Source organism: Lissotriton helveticus, chromosome 5_1, assembly GCF_964261635.1.
Source record: "Lissotriton helveticus chromosome 5_1, aLisHel1.1, whole genome shotgun sequence".
NCBI lineage: Eukaryota > Metazoa > Chordata > Amphibia > Caudata > Salamandridae > Lissotriton > Lissotriton helveticus.
In genome coordinates, this window is record NC_136065.1 from 1,696,158,687 (window position 1) to 1,696,170,931 (window position 12,245).

General features: G+C 44.6%; 2 protein-coding genes across 4 annotated transcripts in view; one reads left to right on the forward strand and one right to left on the reverse strand.

Moving 5' to 3' along the window:
* Positions 1-7,038, reverse strand: part of RNF31 (ring finger protein 31) — a 482,477-nt gene extending 475,439 nt beyond the window's left edge. For all 3 annotated transcript variants that reach the window (XM_078644958.1, XM_078644957.1, XM_078644959.1), the window contains exon 1: positions 6,904-7,038. The gene's annotated coding sequence lies outside the window, so the exon portion shown is untranslated. The remainder of the gene's footprint in view (positions 1-6,903) is intronic.
* Positions 7,039-7,200: 162 nt separating this feature from the next.
* PSME2 (proteasome activator subunit 2) overlaps positions 7,201-12,245 on the forward strand; it is a 184,304-nt gene continuing 179,259 nt past the window's right edge. Inside the window, exon 1 of the mRNA XM_078644960.1 lies at positions 7,201-7,464. Coding sequence (XP_078501086.1) covers positions 7,414-7,464 — 51 coding nt within the window. The 5' untranslated portion in view covers positions 7,201-7,413. The remainder of the gene's footprint in view (positions 7,465-12,245) is intronic.

The window sequence follows — 12,245 nt, forward strand, 5'->3', positions numbered from 1 at the left end:
GAAGTGGCTTTCACTTTGCAAGATGTGTACCTAATGATTTGGAGCATCCTATTATTCAGGAGGACGAATGGAGAGCGGAATTGGAAAGGGATCAGGAACTGAGAATGGTGATCCAATATATTACAATGGATGGCCAGAAGAGAGGAAGGTGTCTAGACAATTGTTAGGGTATTTCAAAGGTACGTTAAGAGTTAGCGTTGGAAAACGACATTGTGGTCCAAATGAGACCTATTTGTACCTCCTTTCAACTTGAAGAATGTTATGGTGGACATTGCCCATGAGGGACATTTGGGTATGTTGTGCACTAGGAGGCGAGTCAGAGAGAATTTTTGGTGGCCTGGAATTTGTTCTTTTGTTAAGCATCACATTAGAATGTGTAAAGTTGTGCCCAAAGTAACAAAACTGCTAAGGATTTGTCATCTGATCCCAGGCCGGTTGTTACCCAACACGCCTTAGCGAAAATTAGGTTTGGATATCACTGGTCCGTTTCCTGTCTTACCCATGCAGGAGGCATATAGTATTGTCATGAATGATTATTTTCTAAAGAGCCAGAGATCGAACTGGTGAAGGAGGTCACCTTGGAGAGTATAGAAGAATTCCTAGATTAAGTATTTTGTAGGGACGGTATTCACCAAGAATTAGTGACCGACAATGGTCCCAAGTTTGTAAGTAATTACATGAAGTATCTTGATAAATGTGGAGTTGTGCAGACATTTTGCTGTATTCCACCCAAAGGCCGATAGTCAAGTGGAATGGTTTAACTGTGTAGTCAAGGAAGAGATTCATCTTTCTGTAAAGGGGAGGATTTGAACTGCAGGAAAGCGTTACAATCTATGTTATTGACTTATAGGACTTCCCCACAATTCTGTGACTTCTGCAAGTACGGTCGAGCTACTCAGGGAACGCAAACCCAGTACAAGATTAGTCTCATGGTGGTTGAAGAATCTGATGAACAAAAATGCTGGTGACAGCTTGAGTTGATTTCAACTTTATACGACATAGGGTGGAAGAATTTAAAACTAAAATGAAAAATGCAGTAATGGGGGGAAAAAAGGCAAAAATGTGTTTGTAGTAGGCAGACAGTGAATGTGGGTGACATGGTGCGATTAACAAGCACTGGTAATGCCAATCGGTCTTGCCATATTGATGAGTTTAGTGTTAAAGCTTTTAATAAAGAGCATTATTATAATGCTAATCTGTCTATTTGGTCACATTAGACTAACTCCAGCTCCTCCCCAAAGAGAATGATCCAAACACATTAAGTGTAAATGCAGATTAAGAGTAAACCACCAAACCAGACTTGCCTATCAAAGAACAAACAAGCAGCAAGTTCCAAGCTCTAGCACTCTGTAGCCACATAAGTACTGAATAAAAGCCTACACCCACTGCTTAATTTGTAAAACAAAGAGCAGGGGCTAAAAGCAAAACATTAAAAATGACCAAAAACACGTCAAAAAAGCAATGACAAAGTAAGACTCTAAATACGTATTCCCTTGAATGAATGGTCTTCAAACTATTTGCAATTCAAAAAAACAGACTTGCGTATTAAAAAAAAAAAAAACATGCTGCAAATGCCACGTTTTACTCTCCAGCACTCTACAGCCACATAGGTCCCAAATAAAGGCCTATGCCCAGGGCTTAATTTGTAAAACATGAAGTGCTGGGGATAAAAGCAACACTTTTAAAAATGTCCAAAAGCACATCAAAGACATGATGAGAAACTACACTCTAAATATTCCTTCCCTTAAATTGTCTGCAAACTATTTGCTATTAAATAAACAAACTTGCTCCAGCACTACAGCCAGATAAGTCCCAAATAAAGGCCTATAGGCCTTTATTTGGGATTTATGCTGCTGCAGAGTACTGGAGAGTTAAACGTGGTAGTTGCTGCTCATTTGATTTTTGATAGGCAAGTTTGTGTATTTAATAGCAAATAGTTTGCAGATAATTTATTTAAGGGAAGAAGTGTGTAGTTTCTCATCGCATTTTTGACGTGCTTTGGATATTTTTAAAGTTTTGCTTTTAGCCACAGCACTTCATATTTTACAAATTAAGCACTGGGTGTAGGCCTTTATTTGGGGCTTATGTGGCTGCAGAGTAGAAAGTGGCAGTTGCTGCTTTGCTTTTGTCCAGGCACTTCATGTTTTACAAATTAAGCACTGCCTGTGCCCAAACCTCTGGCATAGGGCACCCAGCTAGAGGGGTGACTGAAGTATGCCAGGGAAGTGGCTTCTGTGGGCATGGCACACAGGGATGTGTGCCATGTCGACTCTTTGTTTAGTTCTGTACTTAGACACTCAGCCTGCAAAGGAAGTGTGTGGGTTTCAGGGTACAGGGCCCCTGAGGGTGGCACAATAAGTGCTGCAGTCCTCAGGGGTCTTCTCTGGTCACCATGCCCTGGGTACCTAGGGTACCATTTACTAGGGGCTGACAGATGGCTAGAGTCGCCAATTGGGTTTTAGTTTCAACGCAGCTTTTAGAGAAGGAACACAGGCCCTGGGTAACTGGTTGGCAGGAACCCAGGGCACTCTCAGTCAAAGCACATCAGCAGTTCAGAAAAAAAGTGGGGGCATACCAGTGCAAGAAAGATGGCACTTTCTCACAGGGTCCCATTGTTAAATGAGAACTGCTAATTATGTGCGTCCTTACAGAATGCCATGTAAAATTTAGAGCGGTAACTGCAAACACAACAATGATGGACAGAATGTGGATCAATGTCACACATTCACCCCAGTCCAAAGATCTGGGCCCAAATCCATCGTTTTTCCACTCCACACCACCCTGGGTTAGACAATGGCGATATGCAAATCAGCGCTGACCCTGTGCCCCATGGGAACAGTCCAGTCCGAACTACAAAAGCCATGTCCTTCCCAGAACGGAAACAAGCATCCGAGGACCGGCCCGGTTTCAAGGTAACACCTCTCATCAGCCCGGCTAGCTTGATTCCAGTGGTGTGGAGTGCCTGGGACTCACGTCTGAGCATCCCCAGTACACTTAGAGCGGTAACTGCAAACACAAAAATGATGGACAGAATGTGGATCAATGTCACACATTCACCCCAGTCCAAAGATCTGGGCCCAAATCCATCGTTTTTCCACTCCACACCACCCTGGGTTAGACAATGGCGATATGCAAATCAGCGCTGACCCTGTGCCCCATGGGAACAGTCCAGTCCGAACTACAAAAGCCATGTCCTTCCCAGAACGGAAACAAGCATCCGAGGACCGGCCCGGTTTCGAGGTAACACCTCTCATCAGCCCGGCTAGCTTGATTTCAGTGGTGTGGAGTGCCTGGGACTCACGTCTGAGCATCCCCAGTACACTTAGAGCGGTAACTGCAAACACAACAATGATGGACAGAACGTGGATCAATGTCACACATTCACCCCAGTCCAAAGATCTGGGCCCAAATCCATCGTTTTTCCACTCCACACCACCCTGGGTTAGACAATGGCGATATGCAAATCAGCGCTGACCCTGTGCCCCATGGGAACAGTCCAGTGCGAACTACAAAAGCCATGTCCTTCCCAGAACGGAAACAAGCAACCGAGGACCGGCCCGGTTTCGAGGTAACACCTCTCATCAGCCCGGCTAGCTTGATTCCAGTGGTGTGGAGTGCCTGGGACTCACGTCTGAGCATCCCCAGTACACTTAGAGCGGTAACTGCAAACACAACAATGATGGACAGAATGTGGATCAATGTCACACATTCACCCCAGTCCAAAGATCTGGGCCCAAATCCATCGTTTTTCCACTCCACACCACCCTGGGTTAGACAATGGCGATATGCAAATCAGCGCTGACCCTGTGCCCCATGGCAGTTACCGCTCTAAGTGTACTGGGGATGCTCAGACGTGAGTCCCAGACACTCCACACCACTGGAATCAAGCTAGCCGGGCTGATGAGAGGAGCTAGCCGGGCCGGTCCTCGGATGCTTGTTTCCGTTCTGGGAAGGACATGGCTTTTGTAGTTCGGACTGGACTGTTCCCATGGGGCAACAGGGTCAGCGCTGATTTGCATATCGCCATTGTCTAACCCAGGGTGGTGTGGAGTGGAAAAACGATGGATTTGGGCCCAGATCTTTTGACTGGGGTGAATGTGTGACATTGATCCACATTCTGTCCATCATTGTTGTGTTTGCAGTTACCGCTCTAAGTGTACTGGGGATGCTCAGACGTGAGTCCCAGACACTCCACACCACTGGAATCAAGCTAGCCGGGCTGATGAGGTGTTACCTCAAAACCGGGCCGGTCCTCGGATGCTTGTTTCCGTTCTGGGAAGGACATGGCTTTTGTAGTTCGGACTGGACTGTTCCCATGGGGCAACAGGGTCAGCGCTGATTTGCATATCGCCATTGTCTAACCCAGGGTGGTGTGGAGTGGAAAAACGATGGATTTGGGCCCAGATCTTTTGACTGGGGTGAATGTGTGACATTGATCCACATTCTGTCCATCATTGTTGTGTTTGCAGTTACCATGTAAAATTTAGAGGCATGATGTTTATTTGCCACAAATTCTCTCTTGTGGCAGGAGTTTGGAGAGGTAGAATGTGATCAGTTAAAGATGGCACATTTGCAAGTTGAGTTACATGGGCAAAAGTTACTAGGAGCTTTGGTGTATTTCACCAAAACAAAACAAATGTTTTTCAAGCTCTCCAGGTACTGTGTTGTGCTTAGCTTATTTTGAAGTACTTCTATACACGTATTAATGCCATATAAACAAGCCTTTCTAAACACTTCCCTCATGTATCCCTCCTAGACTCATCCGATACCTCATCTTTCTCCGTAATCCAGTTCTAGAAACTCTTCCCCCTCTACCTCTCTTTTACACATCCCAACCTCCTCCTACTGCTATGATCTCCAAATAAACACTTTTTAGACCCTTCCCTCTACTATTCCTCCGCTATCCTTTTCAATCCAACTAACAGACTCACATGTCCACAGCACAAATTAATTTCGGATTTCCCTATATTAACTCACCACTAATCCTTTTTAGGGTCCAGAGTAGCGTGCTACTCACCGAAAAGAGCCTTGACGCTTTGTCAGGGTAGTAAGCACTATATCAATACCATAACAATTACAAGTCAAAGGTCCCTTCCAGTGACAGCTCCACCTACCCCCTAAATCCACCATCAACAGCCTATGACAAACTGCCCTCCGAGAAGTCTGTAAACAAGCCCAATTCAAAGGTCCCTTCCTTCTGCCACACTTCCGCCCTCAATCACCCACGTCAGATGCCAGGCTTCCCTCCGAGGAGTCTGCAGACGTGCTCTACATGCACCAAGTGTCCACAGGCCACCTCTTTCCCTCAGAGGCTTGGAACCGCTAGTCCCAAGTCAGCACAGTGCCACAGATAACAGGATGACTACTGACTAGCAACCCTGGGCTACTGTGCTTGGCTTAACCTATGATCCAGAATGTTACCTTAAAGGAGAATGAGGCAAAAAAACACTCTCAGACACTTTAAAGATGTCTATATCAAATTTGAATACTCTGATAAAACAGTTTCCATGATTTAAGGCTGAAAAGGAATGATTAAAGTTAAAAAAAAGTGCAGCAATAATGTCGCAAATTTTCCATTTTTCTGCTGCTAAATTTTGAAATCCATGCCTCATTATCGTGTGTAACATGCACCCGTCACTTTCTCGTGTAACACACTGTTTTCTACCTCTTACATTTGTTTATTTTCGATACCTGCACAAGTGCCACCATGGCCTACGTAATGTTTGTTCTTGTGCTTGAGTGCCCTCCTTATATTGCAGTATTATATCTCTATGTTTACTTTGTACGCTTTTGTAACCTGCACACGTCACTTTTTCCTCCTGTAATGCCCCGTTTGCTACCTCTTTTATTTTGTTGGTTCACGATTGTCACATTTGTAATGCACCGTTTGCTACCTCTTTTATTTTGTTGGTTCACGATTGTCACTTTTGTAATGCACCGTTTGCTACCTCTTGTATTTTTTTGGCTCACGATTGTCTTTTATGCTTCATTTAATGTAACGTTAGCTTTTGTATTTTGTTCACTTGTAATGTTCTCGTGTATAAGTTCTGTTCCTATTGTGAAGCGCTCTGACACCTTCGGGTAAAGTTCGCGCTATATAAAAACGCACAAATAAAAATAAATAAATATCCTTAGGTGGGTCTGTCAATGTAGGGCCGGCGGATGTTAGGCTCGTGAGTTACTTTCGGTTTCCCTTTCCGGGAATATCTGAAAATGTCACCCCCTTCATTTTGTGCGAGTTACTTTCGGTTTCTATTTCCGGGAATATCTGGAAATGTCACCCCCCCTTCATTTTGTGGCATGTTTCCTTAACAGTCATGAAGACAGTCACCAGCCGCCTCCACTTCTATCCCACTCATCCCCCGGAGTCAACCCTCCATCTGTGCCCTAGCCATAGAACCCTTTGCCGGACTGTCGCTTGCCCTTCTCGTTTACTCTCTCTCCCATTTACGTCTCTCCTTTTCTTTATCTTTTTTTATTCCAACATCCTGTCTATCCTATAACCGCTCTCTGACAGCAGCCTGAATAAAGAGACACCGTCAAGCTACATTAGTTTCAGAAAGCTTGACAACCAACTTCCGCAATGGGCACCCCCACCCTAAACCGTTGCAAACCCCGTGGGAGAGATACCCGCGCGCCTCCCTCCCGGCAGCCTCTTCGTCGGTTGACTCGGCCACAGTAAAGTAAAGTAAAGTAAAGTCCACATTTGTAAAGCGCACAATCACCCGTAAGGGTCTCTAGGCGCTGGGGGGCCGTTGGAAAGATTAAGCGAGCTATTGCCCAGAGTCACATGGTGCTGGGCTAACCTGCCGCCGGAGCCGGGGATCGAACCGTGGTCCCCAGATTCCAGCGTCAGTCGCCCTGGCCGCGGCGCCACACCTCTTCCCTTCCCAGTGCGCTCACCTGCCCAGGGACAGCTCCAGGACTCCGGCCCCCTCTCTCCGAAACTACTACCAGCTACAGCTAGTGAGAGAGGCTGAGGGAAGAGGTGTCAGTCGAGGTTGTTACAGCGCCTCCCACAGAGCGGGAGGAGAAACTGCAAGAGTGGCTTCTAAAGAACTCCAAGCTCCCCAAACGCGTTTCCATGAAGGACTGTAGACACCGCGTGACTTCCCGCCAGGCGCGTAAGCCTGGAAACCCCCTCCGTACAAACAACCCTTGCCACGCCCAGGGCACCTGCACCGTGAGAGCAGCGGGCGTGCCCGACACTCGCGGTATGAGGAGGGAGAGAGGGGCACCACCCAGCCGAGCACCCAGGGACGGCCCCTGAGGGCTCTGCACCAATGGTTTGGGAGGCCGAAAGGGAAAGTAAAAGAAGCTGGACTGTTGAGAAAGAAGGGGGGGAGTTAGGACAGGAAGAGACAGCAGCCGGGGAGACGACTGTAAGAGAGGTGCGCTTGTAACTCCTGCATTATGGCTAAGTCATCCTGCGCCCTCAAAGTCAGCGGCGACTGCAAGAAGACGGTAATTCCAGTACTTCATGATTTGCCAGTGTGTGTTTCAGTCTGTCTTGTGTCTCCCCTTTCTTCATTTTAAATGGATTCTTATCCTACCAGTATTCTGTTAGTACTTACACGTGATCCCTTAATTCTATTTTTTTAGTTCTAGCAGTGCGGGCCAATAGCACTCCGGCTGCTGGGAGTTTTATGTCCAAACTTCTAGAGTGACTAATTAAATCCCGGAATGTTAAGTGAAATAGAGCTAGGAGTGTGACTGAAGCAAGTGAAACGGGACATTGTCACCACAAGGTTGCCTTATGTATTCTTTATGCCTGCCTACCTCAATTTATCTCTCCTCTCCATGTCAGTATAATGGCCTCTGCCCGTTTCTGCCACTGTTAGTCTGGCCATTAACCAGCTACCAATACCACAGGGGCACCTGGCCCGGGTCAGGGAAATGGATGGCTATCAAACTCTTACAGTACTACTCAGTGCTTTTAATGAGGAAAGAATGGTGCAGATACTCATTTAAATGTGATGAGTGGACGGGGCTGTGGGGCGTGGCCAAAGGCAACACATGACATACTTAATGACTTCTGTACTAGTTGTAGCACATACCAAAACACCTAAGAAATGGTTTCTATGAACAAAATAGGTTAAATCGTTACAGCAAAATACAAAGGCAGTGATATTTTAACAGTTCCTTGTTTTGTAATATTTGCAGCTTAAATACTGTTATTTGCTGTTACTCGGCACAATACTATATATTCTCGAGCATGCAGACACACACAAAGAAACAAACAGATGTGCACACACAAATCATTCCACACGTTTCCTTTAAAATTCCCCATCCACCTATAGTGTCTTTGATTCCCTCCTTTTCTCTCACATGAAAACATGCACAGGTAACAGACACACATAAGCAGACCCTCGCACAAAAGAATTGGGTGGGATTAAAGTCATTTTAACCTCCTTACCTCCCATGGCTTTCTCAATTGCACTGTCACTGGGCTGCCTCTATTCCTTTCAATACAGCATAATGGTGAACGCCCAGATATCATGCAAATGAGCCCACGGTGAATAGTTCAGTGGGGCCTCTGCTCAGGGCTACATAAGTGTTTTGACTGTTAGAAACAGGTTACCAGCTAGCAGCAATGCGCCTATCTTTTTATTTTTATTTATTTTTTGGCTTTGCCAGTGCTTGTTTATTTTTGTTTCCCATAATCTTATTGAAATTGATCACACTGAATTTCCATTATGAATATTTTTGCGAAATACTAGCATGCATCAGCACATGTTACTAAGTGATGCTGCAAAGAAATTGTACCTGAAATTTTACAGTAGATTAGCTGCGCCTATCTTTTAATGAGTACCGGTAATCTACTCGGCAGTAGAGAAGTGCCAGTACTCAAAGTGATAAAAATAAGAATTGCCCCTACTCAGTACCTGTGAGTACCGGCCCATTTAAAGCACTGGTACTACTAATCTTCAGTACCTGGATAGCGAATACCACACTTCAGGAGAGGACTATTGCTTTACCACTAGGAAAGAATAGCCCTGTCCACACCATCCTGCTATACCTATGGGAGAGAACTGCTCAGGTTTTGCTAAATCTCTAGAAGAAAAACCCATGTCTTTAGGACAGAATGCCACTGGTATGACACCAGGTGAGACTCCCCCCCCCCCCCTTTCCGTGAATTAATCCTTCTAGTTGTATTGCAGGGGGCATAGCCCCCCTTTCCTTTCCACCTACAGAGAACCACTCCACCAAAACAGCTCATGCTATCCCACCAAATGATAATCATTCTTTGTACCACCCCATGCTATATCGCCATAAGATAACCACCCCACCCTTACTAGGCCACTAAGTGATAACCTCTCTAACCGTGGTATACTGCCAGCAAATACGTAAGTACCTGCAACCCTACTATGGTGAACCCACTCCTTTTTTGTCACCACGAGGGAACATCCCACATTCCTGGTGTGGTGGAGAAAACCTCCGTATGGAACTGAATGAGAATCCCACCTTACCATATTTAGCAGACCCCTGCTATTTCACCAGGTTAAACCTCCCTTTCCTCCACCAAGACCAAACTCTTCATTATACTGACTGAAAAGAACTTCTTAATGTGCAAGCTAAAAAAACTAGAGTCTGGAGCAGCACTCAAATTTAGCACCAGGTGAGAGGAAATCCTACTCTGCCGGCTGGACAGAATATACCGCGCTTTCCCTTCAGCAGGTAATTCCTTGCTTAAGTACCTGGAAAGATCAATCCTTTTATGTCTCGGAGAGGAAACAATCCAACTATATCGTGGGGATGGGGCACTCCCTATATTAATAAGTTGCAGCACACCTTCGCTCTACAGACAGGATAGGGCAATCCATATAGTATTATTTAAGAGAACACGCCTACTGGACCATCAGTAGAGAACACCCTACCATTTGTGTTGCACATTGGAATGTAGAAATGCGCAGTCCATGCCAGTGGATTATGAGCGGGTTTATGGTAAATTGAATGGATACATAAATGACCCAAACAGGTGCATATGCAGTTTGATGCTCAGCCCATGTCTGTCTGACTCAACCGCCCTCCATGGCCCCCTCTTAACTCTGGTATTCTACATCATTGGGTAATCTGACAAGCAGGATACCGCACATCTTCCCTCCTTTCGAAACAAAAAGGGAATTCCCGTCACCTTAAACAAAATGAAAACACAGACCGTAAAAACACCAGACTGTGCCACATTTTACAGAATCATAAAATGGTGGTTGTAAAAAGGACTTCACAAAACATGTCACAATTATGACTACCACCAAACTATACCAGTGAGTATCACAACCCAACAACTGACACAACCATTCATACAGCCAAGAAAACAAAAAACAAGAATCTTTCAATATTCATACAATCTTAACTTGCAACAGATATATTTTAACCCACATACTCATCCCACGAAAGGGCCTCATATTTTTTTAGCAATGAGAATCTTTCAACCCATACACTTAGCCTCTGTAAGCACATTTAGTGTTTTAGCATCCAGTATCTTTCAACCCACACACTCATCCCATGTAAGGGCATCTAGTGTTTTAACAATTGATAACTTTCACCCCACTTACTTATCCCCTGAAATGGCAATATATGTTTTAGCAATGGCATTCTTTCACCTCGTATTCTCCCCTACCATTGAGGGAAAATCACACAGAACAGGGTTCAGCACTCCCCTGCCACTGACGGACATGGAGCAGGGTTCGACACAACCTGAATATTTCTCAACACGAGCTAGGGTGATCACTTGCCTAGTACTGGAACTTCTTATTGTATAGTAGTATGTATACTCAACCACTGAGGGAGCAGTAATAGAATGGGGTGAAAAACAACCCTATCATCACCAGAACTGCAGTCATCCTAAAAGACTCAAACGACAGAACAAGTGTTGAACAGAGAGCAGAATGTGTCGTTTTACAATGTGAACTATGACTCTAGGAACCATGATTTTTCTAGGTTAGACAGAGATATGCTCGTAATAACCAACAGCGAGCAAAGTGTATAAGCCATGTAGTAAAAAACACATTCCTCCTTGTAACAGTCGGAATACAAATGGGAATGTTAGCTTATAGAAACATCACTATTATACGCTGCTTGTGCATAACAATAAATAACTGTCTAAAACAAAAGAGCAGGTATCACAGGACGAAAAACTGAAAAAAAGCACGTCACTTAGTCATTATATAAAAAGTGTTTTCCTTTATAGCCTAGAACAGCACAGCAGTGAACTGCTCAAAATGTACGAAGCAGTAGCCGCCACCAGTACTGGATAGGGTGGGAGGGGAAGAGGGAAGTTTTTTTTTTCTTTCTTTATATCTTGGGAGTTCTATTTTAGGGAACTTCTCCCACTGCAAAACACCTTCTCCCTTGGAACGCTTTATGTTAAGACCAGCGCACAAAGAGGACAGATGAGTGGTATGTTTTCCTTCAGTATAAGCCGGCTCATCACAACCTTACATTTGAAGAAACTGTACTTATCCTCTTTAGGTCTCTTTTAGATACAGGCGGGGGATTGGTGGTTAGTAGCAAACGCCACTTTTAGGTCTTCTTAAAATGCCACGCCTTCTGCACTTATCTTGATGTACCATTGCTGGTTTGTTTGCAATTTGTGGCAAAATGTTAATAAACATCTTTGGGAAAAAAATGTACCAAGCTATTAAAACTTAAACAGCTAGAAAGCGTGACCCAAGGTAAAAGGAGAAGCAAATGTTAGGCAAAATATAGTTGTAAATAGCCACGAACTGTCAAATCACACCATGTGTATGACGTACAATGACATGCAGATCGCCATTTTAGCAGACGCCTTATTTTTTATTTACGGAGGTATATATTCCATATTACTACCAGCAGATGGCGCTCAGTTATTTTGAAGAAGATCGAGGAATTGTACTGATAACATTTCCGTAGACAAACCAAAGCTTCATACGAAAACACCTAGCGTCTCACCAGTCAAAACAAGCATTGGCATAGGCAATATGTTTCGCCTTTGGTACCTTATGTTATGTTATGTTATGTTATTAATACTTGTAGAGCGCCCGATTGCCCTAGGGTGTCCCTGGCGCTAAGTACTGATCACCTGGCAGACATAGGCCTAACAGTAAGAGAAAAGCCATGTCTTAAGGCCCTTGCGAAAAGATATAAAGTCTGGAGCATTTCTAAGTTGGAACGGGAGTTCATTCCAGACTTAAGCTGCACAATGAACAAAACTTCTACCTCCCCAGTTGGTCTTTTTGAAAAGAGGAATTTGAACGAATTTAGCT